The sequence below is a fragment of the Typopeltis vanoorti genome, chromosome 18 (genome assembly GCF_054136105.1).
Source record: "Typopeltis vanoorti isolate ZY-2024b chromosome 18, IOZ_Tvanoo_1.0, whole genome shotgun sequence".
NCBI lineage: Eukaryota > Metazoa > Arthropoda > Arachnida > Uropygi > Thelyphonidae > Typopeltis > Typopeltis vanoorti.
The window spans coordinates 108,243,696-108,263,651 of NC_143566.1; the positions used below are offsets into that span (position 1 = coordinate 108,243,696).

The 19,956-nt window shown below is 35.2% G+C and overlaps 1 protein-coding gene across 2 annotated transcripts in view; it reads left to right on the forward strand.

Moving 5' to 3' along the window:
* Window positions 1-19,956, forward strand: part of LOC150097045 (guanine nucleotide-binding protein G(s) subunit alpha) — a 320,682-nt gene that overhangs the window by 170,586 nt on the left and 130,140 nt on the right. For both annotated transcript variants that reach the window (XM_090408599.1, XM_090408598.1), the window contains exon 6: window positions 5,351-5,405. In XM_090408599.1, the coding sequence (XP_090264725.1) occupies window positions 5,351-5,405 (55 nt within the window). The remainder of the gene's footprint in view (window positions 1-5,350; window positions 5,406-19,956) is intronic.

Consider the following 19,956-nt stretch of genomic DNA (forward strand, 5'->3'; position numbering starts at 1 on the left):
CATATTATAAAACATGAGCAAATTGTTACAGCAACATCTGCTGTATGACCTCTTTAACAAAGTAATACTATTCTCTGTAGAGATTTAAGATGCGCTCTACCCACCTCTGGATGGTAGCCTTTCCAGCATCACTCCAGAGATACTAATTTATTACTATTACTATTATTACGGGCAACTCCAGGGAGTCATTAGACTCATCGAGGGAGGCCCTAAATCATATTCATCACAACTATTCGACATTCATACAGTATCTATCATACTTTGCCTTAAACTCATTCACTGTCACAGCATCCACCACAGACTCAGGGAGCGCATTCCACTCATTCACTACTCTAAAAGTAAAGAACCCAGCTCTAACACCTTTACTAACCACACTTTTGCTCAGTTTCCATGGATGTCCACTAGTCCTCCCACAACCAGCCCTGTTCTCAAAAATATCTTCTGAATTAATTTTATAGAAACCCTTCAGTAATTTGAATGTCTCAATCATATCTCCTCTCCTCCGCCTATCAACCAATTTTTGCAACCCACAAATCCTCAACCTGTTCTCATACGATTCATTCCACAGACCTGCTGTCATCTTGGTCGCTCGCCTCTGGATCCTCTCCACCTCCTCCCCATCAAGAAGAAACCTAGGTGACCAAATATGAGCACAGTAGTCGAGATGGGGTCTTATCAAGGCTCGATACAGAGGAACAATAACCTGCTTGTCTCTGCTTGTCAACGTATTCTTCAGCAACCAAGTGATTTGATGAGCTGATTTGGCCACTTTTGCAATGTGTCCCCTAAATTTCAATTCCTTATCCACCAACACTCCTAAATCTCGTGCCTCATCAATTTCCTGGAGCACGGTTCCACCAATGCAGTAAACTGCCTCCAATCTTTTCACCCCAAAATGCATAACCTTACATTTTGCCACATTAAATTGACATCCATTCTCCCTAGCCCAGACCTCCAATCTATCCAAATCATCCTGCAAAATTTTGACGTCATCTGCATTCACTATTGCCCTACCCAACTTCGCATCATCCGCAAACAAATGAACTGTTCCTCTCAGATCCTTTCCTATATCATTTATGAACAAATTAAACAGCAGTGGTCCAAGAACAGATCCTTGTGGCACACCACTAGTCACAGGCCGTCTTGTGGACTCTACTCCTGAGTAAACCACTCTCTGATATCTCTCCGTCAACCACCCTCCTATCCATCTCACCAACCCTATGTCCATTCCCATATGCTGCAATTTACTGATTAGAATTCCATGTGGTATCCTGTCAAAGGCCTTAGCAAGGTCCACTATAATCACTGTAAACCCATTACCCTTATCCAGTTCAGCCGTCACTGTGTTATAATACGTGAGCAAGTTACTGAGGCATGACCTACCCTTCACAAAACCATGCTGTCCCCGATACAGTATCCCATTTTCTTCTATCCAATCTTGTATTTTCCTCTTGACTATTTTCTCTAAGACCTTGATAATGATTCCTGTTATGCTGATTGGCCGGTAATTTTCAACAGCAGCCTTGGAACCACCTTTGTGCAGTGGAACGGTTTTCCCCTCTTTCCACCCCCTTGGGACTGACCCAGTCCTGAGGCTCAAATTAAACAAAATGGTCAAGGGCACTGACAATTCTTTGGCCGCTTCACATACGACACGAGCTGGTATACCATCCAATCCTACAGATGTATTGACATTGAGGTTCTGTAATAGACTAGTTACCTCTACTTCATTCATCACAATTCCAATATAAGCTGTTGGTTCTTCCATTTCTGCAAAGTCACCACCTGGATGATATACTCTTGCAAAGTGCTCGCTCAGTAATTCCACAACATCGACTGATTCGGTTACCTCCCTACCCTCAGCATTTTTTAAGATCATTCTACCATGAGCATTTTTCCTTTTACTTGCAACATATTGAAAAAACTGTTTGGGATTCTCTTTAGCCTGCATGGCCAATTTCCTTTCGTAATCTGCTTTTGCTTTTCTTACCACCCTTGTTACCATCCTAGCCTGAGCTTTATACTGTTCCTGCACCTGATGGTCACCCTTCTCCTTAAATTCCCTCCACAATTGTTTCTTTTTTTGCAGCTCAAGCTTAATAGTGTTATTCATCCATTTAACCCCTACTTGATTTATTATTCAGACTCTTGGTATACAGTCAACCATTGCCTCCTGCAAACAGTTCTTAACCACCTCCCATGCACTATCAACATCCAGCCCTTGTAGTTTTACATGCCATGGCATTGAGCCAAGCACACACCTAAGCTTGTCATACTTACCAGCCCGGTAATTCCACATGTACCCTGTCTTAATTGTAAATTCCACTCCTTTAGCCACCTCCGAAGTCATGACTTTATTGTCACTCTCACCAATTGGTGGCAACATGGTCATGTTCGTTACAGCTACATTCTCAGTTGCAGTTACTAGGTCCAGCACTCTCTGCCCCCTGATATTTTCCAATACATGTTGCCGTAGATAGTTGTCCCTTAATAACTGCATAAAATTCAATTCCTTCCTCCCATGTGCCCTCTCCTCTTTCCAGTCAATGTTACCATAATTGAAATCACCCATAATAATTACCCTCCTTCCACTCATTTCTTCTATTTGCTTATGCATACTATCCCCACCATCCACTCCATCACCCGGTCTATAGCAGCACCCAATTGTATATTTTGTTCTGCTAGATTCTATCTCACACCAAACAGCCTCAAATGTGCTTTTTTCCCCATCCTGCAGTTCAACTCCTATACTCCTTGGCTGAAGCTCATCAGCTATCATCAATAACACTCCTCCCCCCTTTTTATTCACCCTGTCACTCCTGAACACGCTATACCCATCGCATTCAATCCCACTAGCTTTATCATCTTCTGTCAGCCATGTTTCACTAATACCGACAACCTGTGGCCTGGAAGTGCCAACCATGGCCAAAAACTCTTCCTTCTACTTTGATGCCTTATACTAACTATCCCATTCTGATTTGTTGTCTGTCGTACTCGCCCGGGCATAATATACTCATTCATACACTTAACTGCCCCCCCCTAAAGTCTGCATATCTACTCCCTCCCCCCTCTTAATAAATCTCGTTTCCCTGAGTCTGTACATCCACTTCCACATCATTCATCAACACTCTTTCAAGTCTCCGACTATCCATCCATCTTATATAATTCCTTTCGCCCATCGAACTCATTCCACACATCCACAAATTCCACACCACTCTCCATGCATAACCCACGCATAAAGTCATTGGCAATTATCTCCCTCCTTCTAAACACTTCGCTGTCATACCGCGGTAAGATACTCACCATCCTAACTCTCTCATTCTTCTCTTTTGCTACCTCAAACAACTCCCTCACATCCTCTATCATTTCCATTTTGTCCTCTTTCAAATCATTCGTTCCTGCCACGATTATCATCTCTTTCACCCTCTGTTTTTGCAGTCGAATAGATTCGCTGACGTCCTTTATGTTCGCACCCTGCTGGTACGACTTCGTTAAACTCTCAATTATTACGCCTCTTTATAGCGAATCCCCATACAGCACTCGCTCCTTCATTTTATTGACATTTACGAACATTCTATTATTTGCCGTCACAGACTTCCGCCGGTTATTTGTCGGTACGTTCAACACACATTTTTCCATACGCTCCAGTTGTCTTTTGGCTCTGTGTATCGCGCCATTCAAACGGGCAATTTTGCTACTCGCATTTATCTCGCCATTTTCATTATCGATCAAATCATCCATTCTTTCTGTGTTTCTACCTTCATTTACACTTTCAGCGACGCTCTCACACCTATCTGGACTACCACGCAATTCTCTAACACACTGCCATTTTTTACATTCTGACTATCGTTAATGATATCAGTCTCGACACACGAAACACGCTTGAAGTCCTCATTCTCTTTACACTTTCTACACATATTAATTCCACTATCACTTTCTAACCAGACTCCCACCGCTCTTCGCAAGGCATACATCTCACAGACAGCACATTGCATAAATTCGTTTACATCAAAACTCTTAAACAAACATGGCGACCTGGCCACCATTTTTTTCTTTATCGGTGCCATGTGTACGCTATCTTTTCTTAAAAATAATAATTAAAATAACAGAAAACATGCAAAAATTGCACAGACACACCAAGAAACAAAAAGCAAACAATACTACTTAAAATTCTAGTAAAATATCTAATGTTAACACAAAATAATACTAATCTTTTCAGTAGCTCTCGACAAGCCAACGATCTAATCAGTGCGACACCAAGCGATCACTTCTTCTGTTGTAGTCCCATCCATTGTGTAACGAAATTATCTTGCTCTTTATTTACTCATAAGGAATTGTGTTAGTATTAAGATTGAAGTTGAATAACTTGTCTCAGCATGAGCACAATTGATAAAACCTCAGTAAACATTATATGGGAGAGTCAGTAAGCCTGTTGTTTACTAACTCCATGGATATCTGTTAATAATAGTAAGGAGAAGAATTTCTCTTATTTTTTATATATATTTACCTAAAAGGAGAAATGATGATATATCAAAAGGCTTAAAAGTAAAATCAGTTGAAGAAACACTAAATACAAATATAAGAATTGATATAACAAATATTTACTTATGAAGAAATAAAAGGAAAGTGAAAACCATGATAATCTCAGGAATAGCCTGGGAGATAAATAAAATAATCAAATTAGACTAAAAACTCTGTTGGTAGTAATCACCAACTTTTTTATCCAATCACAGACAAAAGTCGTGATTATTACCATGTCTTTTTCATGACTATGGAAATTATGATGTCCAAAGCAAAACTAAACCTAGCTTAAGAAAACAAAGGTGAAATAAAGCACGAGATCAGAAGATCAGTATTCTGTAAAAAAATGGTTGTTCAGAGTATGGATGTAGATAATATTCAGCCATTTCATTTAATTAGGAAAGATTTGTCCTCATAATTTCATCCTGTAATAAAGCTATTTATAAAACTTTTGAAGTTATCTCATATTTAAATGTTGAAGAGATGAATAATATCCTTGAATTAGTTTTTAAAATTGCCAGTTTGACTTTGCAAAATAGCTGTTCAACTGGATAAGTCAACTGATTCTTCACTATCCTTTTATAAAGTATAATAAATTATTCTTATTGCACATATGTAGACATTTTCAGAGCTTTCTTCTGTGGTAAAAGGCACAAAATGGCTTTCTATGCCTCCACCTCTTTTTTTTCCCCAAATATAAATTTCATTCAATGTTTCTAATGTCTTGCTTAATTGATAAAATCATTATTTTTTATTATGTATCATTTTATCCAAATTATTCTATAATTTTATGTATTAATTCTCTGATATTTCCACAAATTTTTTACAGCTTTCTTGATCGTGTCAATGTTGTCAAGCAAGCAGATTATACACCCTCAGAACAGGTATTTTTTTTTTTAATTTCTTTTAGTTAAATTTTATTCAACTGACTTTTTTTTTTCTTTTCCGTCCTATACCTATTGTTCATTGAGCTCTCAAAAGGCTCTGTTGTGATAGGATAATCAAAAATTCCCTGATAAATAAAGTTACACACACGCACACACATATATATGGTTAATTAACAAAATTATCAGTTCATTGCAAAAACTTAAATGACTGCCCAAAATTATCCCAAGGAGACCATTTGTTTTGTCTTGTTTTTTTTATTAGTGATTTTAGTTAATGGAGTAATTAATAAGATGATTGTTTAATAACTAAAGCTTCAGATTAGAGTAACTTATAAACTTCTATAAATCAGAGTAACTTATAAACTCTCATGAGAGAATCATGAAATTGCTGTTTCAGGATCCACAGATTAGTCTTAATGTTATGCAGCTATGCTCATTCATTTGTGTATTCTGTATAGCTGCTTTTTTTCAACATGTATGTAGTTGTGACAGTGACCATGTGTTGAACTCTTGTAGGTGTAAGCTGCTACCGTTGCCACTCACACTTTGTATATTTGAGTGCTATGTATTTCTTAGTTGCACAATGAGTTTATATGGGTGAATATTATATTATATTTGTTTATATTCAAATTCATTAGCTCAGAAAAGACATTTCTAAGATGAAATACTAACAATCTCATTTTAGATTGTTGTATCATTTCATAATTAGCCTTATGTAATGAACATTTGCAATCAATTTTGTTGATTTGGAACACTGACTTGGAATTCCATTAAGCATAATTATTTCTCATAAAAAAAGAATTCCATTCTTCTCACTAATTACACAAAAATCTGTTTGTATACAATTATATATACATTTTTATTATCTTATATATAAATACATGACATGGTAAGTTTTGCTTATTAACAACAACAACAACAAAAAAAAATAGTAGCCAAATTGTAGTTTTGTTACTAGAACTGTATATAACTGTTTGCCTTTTCTTGACGCATTAGTCACCCACCTTTCAGATTGATCGCTGTCTTTTTCCATTTACAGACCAATACACACAGAAATCTACATAAACAATTACATCATCATCCAGCCCAACAGTGGTATTTTGAAAACACTTATGCATATAGAGCCAGAGCTATTTGTTCTAATGATACATTGCTTTCCACAGAACTTAAATATCTGCACCATGCCTTCTTAGCCAATGGCTACAATTCCTACAAAATAGATAAAATACTACACAGCATCATTACTTCTCCCTCTTCTAATATACAAGAACAAAACATTGCTATTCCCATCCCTATATCGGCTAGCTAGCTAAGGTAATGCCTTTCTGTTCCTGCATAGAGAGTAGGTGAGGCTGTTTTAGCCCTATCTAACTTTTGGAAACGAGTTATCAGTTCAATCTACACTGGTAGCCAATCAGAGAGAGCTGGCCCCAAGGCTATCACTAATTAATCGGTATAGTGCCGCCATCTCATGGTCCCTTATCCTAATACAATATTTTTAATGTCTGAAAATAGTGTGCTTTGACGGCTGATTTTCTTGCATTTATGGGATGAAAAATCTGAGTTTCTTGGAGAAAAAAAATCCACTTGCCTTTTCCTATATCAGAGATACATACAAAAAAAAATAGCCAAAGGGCTAATAAAACATGGCTTTCACACCACATTCAAACCACGTGTTAAATTAATAAATAAACTTCATCCTCTAGCACAGGGGTTCCCAACCATATGCCCGCAGGCACCATGGTGCCCGTCGACCAATTTGTGTGTGCCCGGCGTTGTTCAACCGTGTGCCGTATAGTTTGAAATAATCACGCAACAATTCATGGCATGCTATATGATGCACGTGTTAATGACACATGACGAGTATTAAACGCATACAATGTAAAGTAGACGCGCATTCGAAGTTGTTCATTCCAGTTTAAGAACTGGAATATCATCATATTCTCCTAATTATGAAGCACTGGCCAATGAAATGGAATACCAAAGATCACACTAACTTACATATATATATTTAAATTTTTATATAATGTAAACTTTTAAGTAATAAAACATTTGATTATAATGTAAACTTTGTATGTATTCATTTAACGAACAAATTCAAAAAATTTGCTTGAAAAAATAGATGGTGCCCATCGCCCTACCGGTATTTTAGAATGTGCTCTTGGAAACAGAAAGGTTGGGAACCCCTGTCCTAGCATATCTCAGTGTATGAAGTTCTTTGTGACTTGGCCTGCTGTGGGTAGACAGGAAGATCTGTTAACATCCATCTTGGAGAACATAAAAAATACATTTTCTACCATTATTATGGCAAATCAAGACTGGCAGACCACATATTGGATACCCCTTCACACAGGATTAGGTGGAAGAAAACTAATGTGTTATTTAGAAGTCATTACAGATCAAAAAAATTATTTTTAGTCTGTCATGGCTATGAAGAATTTTATTAACCTGAACAAGTATGGTTACATTAATTTGCCAAATATTTGGGAGACTTATCTTAAGATTGACTCCTACATAGCTGTGATACTTCTTTTTTTACGACATTAGAGGGTGCCAAAATAGGACTTTAGATATTTTGTCCATTACAATTTGAATTGTTTCACTTATTCATTGGCATGTATAAACTATAACATGCTGCTTTGTGCTCTGAAGATGCCAATTTGAAATTCATTTAAATATAAGCCAGTTAATAAACATATTTTTTATAAAATAATTCGTTTGGAGTCCGTGCGGTTAGCCTAGTGGCTGTGCGCTTCGCAACCATATGCCTGGGAAAGGAGTGGCCCAGGTTCGATTCCTGTCGGTGACGTGAGGAGATGAAGAATCTTCCTCAGCCATAGCCATGTTAGCCAGTCTTGGGCAAGGACAGTAGGGTTTTTCCCCAGTTTATCCTGGGGTTTTTCATCCCGCAAAGCAGGCAAACCGGCCTTGAGAACTCAACACTACAACAGAACTACAACAGAGCGTAGGGCAGACCACCTTATCCTGTGAATGATTTGAGGTCCAATGATTAATAAACCCTCGACACTGCAAAGTAAAAGAGAGAAATAGGAAGATGAAGTTGATGAAATACATGACATCCTTGATTTTACCTCTTGGCCCATGAAGCCTATAATATTTACTGTCTGGCCCTTCACAGAAAAAAGTTTGCCCATTCCTGGTATAGAGTATCATATCATAGATCATGGTATTGCTAATAACTGAATTTAGTCATTAAAACATTTTATTTAATATCCTTTACCCTCTAATTTTATAGTTTCTTTTGCTAAAATGAACACTGAATATTTTTTGTTAACACATTTTAATGGACACACACACACACACACACACACACACACACACACACACACACACACACACACACACACACACACACACACACACACACACACACACAGGACTTCATTATAAAGTAAATTATAATTCTTCATGACATGATACTTGTGGTTGTAAGCAGAAAGACTTTTGGAACTACTCAAACAATAAGCCTATGGGAAAACATTTTAACATGATTAAAACAAAGGCTAGTAAAGCAAAATTTATCAAAAAATATAATAATTCCACAACCTCTGGTTGTTTGTTCACCACTTGTTTGTAGGTTCCCTCTTCCTCTTGTATTTCCTCACCAAATTTCAAAACACACAAGGAAATATTATTCACTTATTTCCTTGTGTGTTTTCATGTGAATTGAAGAAACCTTATGACACGAGTAGCTGTTAACATTTTCCTAATTTTGAGTCAAGGACCTATTCCTTAAAGAATTTCCTAGACCATCTCAACAGTCAACACCCAAAAATCTAATTTACTGCAAAATTGGAGATTTATGGCTCTCTCTCTCTCATTCCTAGATGTCAAACTCACTTGTGTATCTGAAAAATTGAAGATCTCCATTTACAGAAAACCCACTCACACCAGTAAATATCTCCATGCACAGTCTCATCACTATCTGCCTGCCTGCAAAACTTGGCATTATCTCTACGCTAGGCAAACACGCTTGCTCCCTCCTCTGTGAAGAAAAGGATATCAACAAAGAACTTCAATTTCTTCTTACAACCTTTCAGCAAAATGGTTATTCATTCACAACAAATACTATTAGAAAGCTACTATTCAGTCCACCTCCTCACCATATTGAAGATAGAAATAATTACAAAGGTGACGTATCCCTAATCTATATCAGTTCCGTTTCACCAAAGTTAGCTAAAGTTCTCAAAAAATTTAACATCCGGACTTCTTTTACTTTCTATCCAAGCTCTGTTCCTTACTCAGTATGCCCAAACAAAAACATAACAATTTAATATATCTTGCCATTTACCGTGTTTGGTGCAACTGCAACATGCCTTATTTTGGCCATACTGCAAAATTCATCGAGTTACGTCTAGAAGAACATAAGAGAGACTTCTCATATGGCAAAACTATGTACTCTGTCTAACTATGTCCTCAATTCTGCTAATGCTAATAACATAAACTCTATCACTCACCCAGTTATGTGGAACAAATTGGAAAATATCTTTTGATGCTATGATGAACTGGAAAGAAAAATATAGAATCTAAAGAAATTGTCCTCAATCCAGTATATCTGAAAACTAACCTCAGTTATAATCTCTTGGACTGTTATTGTGCAGCTATCCAACTTTGCCGTTTGCGAGATCTTCAATGCATGCACATGCCCAGCAATGAAGAGATACACAGAGCACTTTCAAATGCTAATATGTTAGCACTTTAATGTGTAGATTTTCTCTCGCAATGTTTGTTAGTATTTCTCTCATGTCATGTACCCAATGAAGTCATCTAAGAAGATGAAACTATTATTTAAAAATAAAATAGTGCTTATATTTTTATCTCTTGGCTTCTAGTCATTTAATCTGTTTCAAAAATATGTCTCCCAGCCAAGTTATATCACAGTGGCAGCTCATGACTTGAAATCGTTGGGGGGGGTGCTGCAACTTTTGAAATATACATACACTCTGTAAGTACAGTGTATACGTGTTTGGATAAAATATCAAAATTATGGTAAAAATTTAAAAATAAATTAAACATGAAAAAATATTGTTTATTATCGATAAAATTATACAGTTTAGTATAATTCAAAATTACTTAAAAATAAAATATATTTCTTTAATTGTAATTAAGGGAATGGATTTACAATTTTTGGACATTACAATTAAATCCTTTAATTGTAATGTCCAAATGTTTAAAGAGACAGAGTAAACATGATAAGCACTATGAACACTCTACTAATTGCGCAAACTGCATATAAACAACAGTGGAACTGCACAATGGACAGTGCTGCATTACGCTAATAGCGCGTATCTCACTATGACGTGCATCTCACTATGCTTTCGCACGTAGCAATATGACACTGTGGTAAACACAGTGCTGCTGGCGTCCTTCGCCCTCCTAAGTGCTACAAGATGGATTTTTATTATTTTTTATACAAAATAAGAGAATTGTATAGGATTGTTGATATAAAATTAAATATTACAAGCAAATATAAATAAATTAATAAATATATTTATATATCGAGAAAAATTGGGGGTGCTGCAGTTCCGCAGTGCCTATGCACGAACCACCCCTGTCACTCTCTCTCTCTCTCTCTCTCTCTCACTCACTAGCTTCTTTGTGATAACAGTTTATTTATTTATTGTCTGTTTCCAATATATTTAGCTGATACAGTGTCCTGGCAGGTTGATTTGAACAAGATAGTTGTATGGGCAAATGATACTGAACATCATATTATTGTTACGAAGTATAAGGCTATGCATTTTGATGGTGGATATGGCAAGGCAGAGATATATTAATGTGAATTTGTTGTAAGTAGTCATTGAAGCTAGAGACTTGGAGGAGTATTGTGGACAGTGAGAAAGTTTAGAACAGAGTGTCAAAGTGATTAATACATTGAATAACTGCTATTAAAGATAAAACTAACTTGTAGGAATAAGGAAATTTTCATATTTTACAAGGCTTTGGATAAGACCACATCTAGACTGCTATGTACTGATATGGTCATTTGGATTCCATGGAGATGGGGAGAGACAGTTGAAAAGATTCAGCAGCAAATAATTAAGATAACCAGGCTATGAAATTATGCACATGAGGACAGATTAAGGGAATGTGGTTTTCAAAGGTTGAGGAATAGGCAGAGAAGAAGAAGAGATACAATAGAAACATACAAGTTAGTAAGTAAGCCACAAGTGTGACTTTTCAGGTTATGAAGGGTGAAAATAGAACTTGGGATTGTCCCTGGAGGCTGACTAGGGATATTGTTGGGACTTTATGTGGAACGGGTTTCTATCAGTGTGTCAGATGTTGTGAGTGCATCTTCTGTGAAACTGTTCAAGGAGAGATACAGGAATTCCTTACTTTACATGTATTCAAATAACATACTTTTTGAATTAACATGGTTAATAAATCGATATTAGAGTTTGTTCAACATGGATTAAAAATTCACTTTCATGCAGGTCTGGACTGTCAAGGACAGTCCAGACCTGCATGAAAGTCCAGTCCTATCAGGATATTGAGAAAGTATTTGACATTATTAGCATTCAGGAATGTATGAGCTGACCTAAATAAGATAGAAAAGCAGGTGTCTGTTGCCAGGTTAATAAGAATGTGATCCAGAGGAAGATGAAGACCTAGGTGGATTGATATAATAAGAAACATCTTATTTCAAAATATAAGAACAGACAAGAATTATTTGGAGGAAACTTGGCAATAGGATGTTAGTAATGACATTAACTTTTCATCTAGTACTATCATAATATCCTGATACAAACCTCCCCCCCCCCATAGTACATATCAGGAATTTGCTGTTCATGATAATGATGACTAAAAATTATTTCCTCTCTTAGTTGTATTATGGACAGCCTCCATAATTCTGTAATCCCCATAATCCTGTAGTCTCCATAATTCCTGTAACGTTTCAGGCTTTAGACCAGAAAGTAGGATCCAGATCTTTGCCTTTAAGAACACAAGTATTTCATATAGTTTCTTAGTATAGGTCAGTGGGGTTCAACATTTTTTACTATGCGAGCTACTTTTCTATAAAAAGTTATTCGGCGATCTACTCTCTTATATAGATCACGTTCCCCCAAACTGATATCTAATTACGCACAAATAAACAACTAAAAAAAAATACACAACTAAGAACTTTATTTGTGTATTTAAAAATTTATTTATCACTTTTAATTATTTTAATACAATAACAACAACAACAACAAAATATATATATATATATATATATTGGAATAAAATATTTATTTCTCTATTTTGGAAAACCAAAGTTAGAAAAAACAACAGATTGATTACAAACTCACAAGTTACAGAAATGCTGGTTGATTAAAAAAAAAAAAAAAAAGTTAATGTGAAATTTGGCATTGTTTGGACTTCGCAATATTTTCATAGCCAAGTTGATATGAAGAAGTGGCCAGTTGCAGACAATCATCCAAACGATCATTTGTAATTTGGTTTCTTAATTGATTTTTTATGACGGTCATATTTGAAAAAGCGGATTCTGACAAGTATGCCGATCCGAAACACGACAGAATTTTTCGTGCAATATCAGTTAATATTGGGAATTTTTCATGTGCATACGTCCAAATGACTTCATTGTTTATTGATTTTAAAAGTAAACTATTCTGATTGTTTATTATCTCAAGTTCTACTTCAGCTTGGTTTATATCAAACAGCCCACTAATTTTATTTGAAATTTCTGTGATGTTCAAGTTTTCTTGAAACGGATTATGGATAAAAGATACAATTATTTCAGTTTTATTAAAATCTTTAAATCTTGAATTTATTTCTTCCTCAACTAATTCTATTTCACGAATCAATTCTTTTAATCACAGTGAAGCATTTCTTGATTTTGTTCAAAAAATTTTAATAAATATGAAAGATGTCTATATTCGCGGTCATTTATATTTTTCTTTAATAAAAGTATTATAAATTTAGTTTAATCCTTTATCCAAGTGTGAGCAAACAAAGTTTGCGCCTGAAAGTATCTTCAGGACTGGGGTAAGGTGGTACAACACCAGGGCACTCCTTGCAAAGGTTGCAAGGAGTGCCCTGGTGTTGTACCACCTTGGTACAACACCAGGGCACTCTGCCTTGGTGTTGTACCAAGGCAGAGTGCCCTGCTGCCTTGGATAAAGGATTAAACTAAATTTATTATACTCTAACCAAGTGAAAAATAAACTTTCAACATAATAAAAGTATTGTTGGAAAGTTTTTATTGAATTTAACATATCAATTAAATTTTTATCACTACCTTGTAACTAAATTTAAATTGCTTAATTTCGTACAGAAATCTATTAAAAATGATAAGTGAAACAACCACTTTTTATCACTCAATTGGTTAAATATCTTCTTTTTCATCAAGAAAAATTTTTATATTACTTTATTATGTTAATTAATACAAGAAATCTTTCTAAAAATTGACTTCTGCTGAGCCAGCGAACATTATTGTACAACAGAAGTTCCCTATCATCATCTGCCTGTAATTTAAATAACCACCGTTGCAGGGCTTTTCCTCTAACAGAATTTATAATTTTAAATGTAATATCCAAAACATCTTTTGTGTTTAATCTTTTTTACTACACAGTACTTGTTGGTGATTAATACAGTGGTATGTTAAAAAATCTGGATATTTGTCATCATTTTTACATAATGAAATGAAGCATGATTTATTGCCTGTCACTCCAGGAGCACCATCAGTAGTAATACATACAAGTTTAAAAAGCAAAAGTTTGTGTTGTTTCACAAATTCATCAAATGCCAAAAAAAAGTCTTCTCCCCTAGTCCTTCCTAATAATGGTATAATTTTCAAAAGTTCTTCTTTACTTGAATAATCTTGAAATACCATTAACTGAGCAATATCAGTGAAGTCGTTTGATTCATCAAATTGTAATGAAAATGCAACACACTGGTGAATGTCTGACATTAAGCTGGCCTGGAAACTTTTCTCTGGCAATTGGAACTCTTCCTTTCGGCAATTTGAAATCTTGTCTGCTGCCTAGAAGTAGTCTCTCTCTAGTGACGTCTCGAACCGAGAAGCTTCTTTCTGGAAGCGGGAAACTCCTTTCTCAAGCAACTTGGATCTGGACAGTCTCTCTGATGGTGACTGTGTATTGGGTGATCTTCTCTCTGATAGCAATTCTGGAACTGGGAACCATTCTGCTTGCTTCAGTCCCTTTTTATTAGGCTTCCTCTGAGACCTCGTGAAGTTCGGCACGCCTTTGACTCTCCTCCGTTTTCTTTTGATTGTAAGTTGCGGCCATTGGAAAGTTGTTTGAACTCTTTCTAACTCAATTCAGAGATGTTTACACTAAGAGTCTGCAAGCCTTTCTCATACATACAAGTTTCAATAACAATCTTTCTAATGCCGCCATGTACAGCTTCGCGACAAAAACATTGCCTTTGTTTTTAACACTCTAACATATTCTTATTAAAGCAGTATATACAGTTAGCTTCAAAAGAGTTATTTACAAAAACATCTAATACAAACTACACTGAGACAAACGAAGTTTATTTTTTTACAATATTCACATGGGGCTTAACCTAAGTAAAAAATTGATGTAATATGCTTTGGAATATTTAATATTTAAGCTACAATCGAGTTTTTACACTTTGCTTATAATCGTATTCACTCGGCTCGCTGTTTGACTTCCACTGATCCAAATTAATTCATTTACTCGGACTTATAAGAAAATTACTGATTTGACAATTTTAACAAAAAATAAATAAACAATAGCAATATACTTAAAGCGAATTAAAAATAATACAAAATAATGATAAATAAAATATTATGTTTCCAGTTTTAATTAAATTTGTAGTAAGGAGGAATACACAAGAGATCGACCAAAAATTGACCTGATATGTACCACCAAAGGGGTGTTCAGGTTACTATGACAGCATTACGTGATTAAGTTTACATTATTATTACTCTCCTATCAACAATTTTTCTCCAAATCAGTCTCTTATGTGTGAGCACTCCAATAGTGTCATATCTAACATTTCATGCTTCTAAGGCACTTCTCACTGAATCAATCCACCTAGAACTTGGTCTTCCTCTGGGTCTCTTTCCTACCATCTTGGCATCAAACACCTGTTTTGTTAACCTTTCTTCACCCATTCTATTAAAGTGGCCATACCGCCTTAGATTAGCTCTGCTTACACATTCTTCAATGCTAATAGGCATGCCAAACTTGACACTTAAGATTAAAGACTCAGACCGATTCTTTGGGGGTTGCCAAACTTCATGTGAGGTCTCAGAGGAGGCCTAATAAAACGGACTGAAGCAAGCAGAAGGGTCCCAGTTCGAGATTTGCTGTCAGAGAGGAGGCCGCCCGGTCCAGAGTTGCCGTGAGAGAGACAGAGAGGCTGCCTGGATCCACGTTGCTTGAGAGAGGAGTTTCCCGCTTCCAGAAAGGAATTTCTCGGTTCGAGACGTCGCTAGGGAGAGACTACTTCTAGGCTGCAGACAAGGTTTCAAGCTGCCAAAAGGAAGAGTTCCAGTTGCCGGAGAAAAGTTTCCAGGCCAGAGAGGGATCCAGTTGGTGGCAATTCTAGCTGTTGAAACGGCAGAAAAAGGAGGTAGTCCAGGCATTTTCAGCGAGCCCAAGCAGAGGAGAAAAGGCAAGGCAGATTTCCTGAAGCTCCTTCACTCGTAAGTTTTTCTTTTCATCGAGAGAGAGAGAGAGTAACCGTTTGCCGGAGCTGAATGAGCCCACAAGCCGCTACCTTCCTGATGAGATGCAGCTGAGCCAAAATTTCCTGAAGAAGATCTGAGACTAAAGAATTGCCATAGAACTTTTAGTGAAAGACTTTTGACTGAATGTGAGATACAGAGCCTTTGTAAATTCAAAACTTTTACATAATTTCTGTTATAGTCGATATAAGAAAGACTTTTAATATATATATGTTTAATAGTGTTAAGAAATGTCCATAAGAGAATCAATTGGCATGTTAGCGGTTGATATCAAATGTGTAAAGATAACTTAACACAGATTTAGGTTACCTCTTTACGAGTAAGCTTAGAGATTAATAAGTAAAAATTTGTAAACCGAGAGTAGGTAACCTTATGTGTTAAAGAAAGTATTTAATGTTGAAGAAAGAAGGTTCTAATTATTGCTAAAGAGTTTTTATAGATGGATAGAGAAATCAATCTCCCTAACGTTAAAATTGTGTATATTTCATAGTAATGTAAATAATTGTCATTTGACTTTCTTGTTAAAAGAGTGATGCCTGTTTGTTTATTACAACTGCACTGTTTCTAAAATAAATCGGACTTGTTGAGCAGGAATCTAAGTGAGTTGGCCAAAGTGTGAAATTATGAAAAAGAATAGAATTTGTGTTACAGAAAGAGAGAGAGAGAAATCTACCAGCCGTATATTTGAGTTCTTTTTGCTAATCAAAGATATTAGTGGCGCAGTCTCATTTTAAATAAATTTTCTAATATCTTAGGCATAAGACTCATAATGCGAAAGGTAGATAAACATAGCATGCGTAATAAGATAAACAAGAGAGATTCTGAGTGAGAGAAAGCACGCATAGCAAATTAGAATAACAGAGAATAAAGTATAGAGTAAAAGACATCACAAGTAATTAATAGAAATTACAAGTATACAAAGTTAAATAATAATAAAAGTTTACAATGTCGCAGTAACGACTGGATAGCAAAAGTAGACATATAACAAAAGCACATCGCATGCGTTTCGTTTAATTTGAGAATAATCATGAGTGTATCAAAGAAATCGAAGATGAATCATTTTCACAAGGCATGGGAAACGGATTTTTTCTTTACAATGGTAAATGGAAAGTGTTGTTTTTTGATTTGTAATGCATCTGTAGCAATTCCAAAAATAGGTAATATTGAGAGACATTTTCGATCGCTACATGCAAAATATGATGAAGATTTTCCCCAAAATTCCGAAATACGTAAATCAAAAATTATAAATTTAAAGGCAGGACTTTCTGGACAACAAAATATGATTTTGAAAGTAATAAATAAACCAATATCAGTCACTATTGCATCTTTGAAAGTGTGTCATTTATTAGCAAAAGCAAAAAAGCCTTTTACTGATGGAGAGTTAATAAAAGAATCGTTTCTTGCAGCAGCAGAATCTTTATTTTCTGATTTTAAAAATAAAAATGAAATCATTTCGAATATTAAAGATTTACAACTTTCCAGAACAACGGTTATGAAAAGAGTTGAAATTTTAAGTGCCGATCTGAATACTCAGTTAATGTCAGACATTCAGCAGTATGTCGCGTTTTCATTACAATTTGATGAATAAAACGGATTCATTGATATTGCTCAGTTAATGATATTTATTCGCATGGTATTTCAAGATTATTCAAGTAAAGAAGAACTTTCGAAAATTATATCATTGTTGTGAAGGACTAGGGGAGAAGACATTTTTTCGGCATTTGATGAATTTGTGAAACAACACAAACTTTTGCTTTTTAAACTTGTGTCTATTACTACTGATGGTGCTCCTGCAATGATAGGCAATAAATCATGCTTCATTTCATTATGTAAAAAATGACAAATATCGAGATTTTTTAACGTACCACTGTATTATTCACCAACAAGTACTGTGTAGTAAAAGATTAAACACTAAAGATGTTTTGGATATTACATTTGAAATTGTAAATTCTGTTAGAGGAAAAGCCCTGCAATGCGGTTATTTAAATTACAGGCAGATGATGATAGGGAACTTCTGTTGTACAATAATGTTTGCTGGCTCAACAGAAGTCAATTTTTTGAAAGATTTCTTGAATTAATTAACGATATAAAAATTTTTCTTGATGAAAAAGGAGATATTTATCCACATTTGAGTGATAAAAGGTGGTTGTTACACTTATCATTTTTAATAGATTTCTGTACGAAATAATTTAAATTTAGAGTTACAAGGTAGAGATAAAAATTTAATTGACATGTTAAGTTTCAATAAAAAACTTTCCAACAATACTTACTTTTATTAAAGAAAAATATAAATGACCGCGAATATAGACATCTTCCATATTTATAAAAATTTTTTGAATAAAATCAAGAAATACTTCGCTGTGATTAAAAGAATTGATTCTTGAAATAGAATTAGTTGAGGAAGAAATAAATTCAAGATTTAAAGATTTTAATAAAACTGAAATGATTGTATCTTTTATCAATAATCCGTTTCAAGAAAACTTGAACATCACAGAAATTTCAAATAAAATTAGTGGGCTGTTTGATATAAACCAAGCTGAAGTAGAACTTGAGATAATAAACAATCAGAATAGTTTACTTTTAAAATCAATAAACAATGAAGTCATTTGGACGTATGCACATGAAAAATTCCCAATATTAACTGATATTGCACGAAAAATTCTGTCGTGTTTCGGATCGGCATACTTGTCAGAATCCGCTTTTTCAAATATGACCGTCATAAAAAATCAATTAAGAAACCAAATTACAAATGATCGTTTGGATGATTGTCTGCAACTGGCCACTTCTTCATATCAACTTGGCTATGAAAATATTGCGAAGTCCAAACAATGCCAAATTTCACATTAACTTTTTTTTTTTTTTTTTTAATCAACCAGCATTTCTGTAACTTGTGAGTTTGTAATCAATCTGTTGTTTTTTCTAACTTTGGTTTTCCAAAATAGAGAAATAAATATTTTATTCCAATATACAGTATTATTTTTTGTTTTGTTGTATTAAAATATTTGTTGTATTAAAATAATTAAAAGTGATAAATAAATTTTTAAACACACAAATAAAGTTTTTAGTTGTGTATTTTTTTTTAGTTGTTTATTTGTGTGTAATCAGATATCAGGTTGGGGGAACGTGATCTATATAAGAGAGTAGATCGCCGAATAACTTTTTATAGAAAAGTAGCTCACGTAGTAAAAAAGGTTTCGACCTTTATTGAGGTCTCGTCAGTGGGAGGCAGACCCAGAAGTGGTGATAGTAAGGCAGAAGCAATAGAGAGCTCATATTTACCTATATGAGTTGCCTACAGGTGTACCACCTTATTGTAATTTAATAATAAGGTGGTACACGTGTTGGCAACTCATATAGGTAAATATGACCTCTCCATTGCTTCTGCCTTAGTATCACCACTTCTGGGTCTACCTCCCACTGACGAGACCTCAGTAAAGGTTGAAACCGGTCTGGGTAGTGGCCTTTAATGCATAGCATCATACATGTCCACAAGGAGTTGTGCTTTGCATTGTGGGAGATACTTAGACAAGGAGTGATGAGAGCTTGGTCCACCTTTGCTATGAGTTGCCTACGGATGTACCACCTTGCCCCAGTCCTGAAGATTGCTTACACTTGGATAAAGGATTAAGTACAGATCCTTGTCATATTCCCATGATTTCTCAACTGTTTGTCTTAAAATGAAAATCTTATCTTGACAACCTCTATTTTGCCTGATCCCAGCTTGTTCTTCTTCAAGTTTCTTTTCCACAATCTTTCTCAACCTCTTTTCGGGTATTCTTGTATAAGTGTTGTGTTGCCTGAAACACTTAGTAGAGAAATTCCTTAGTAGAGAAAAAAACTTTTATA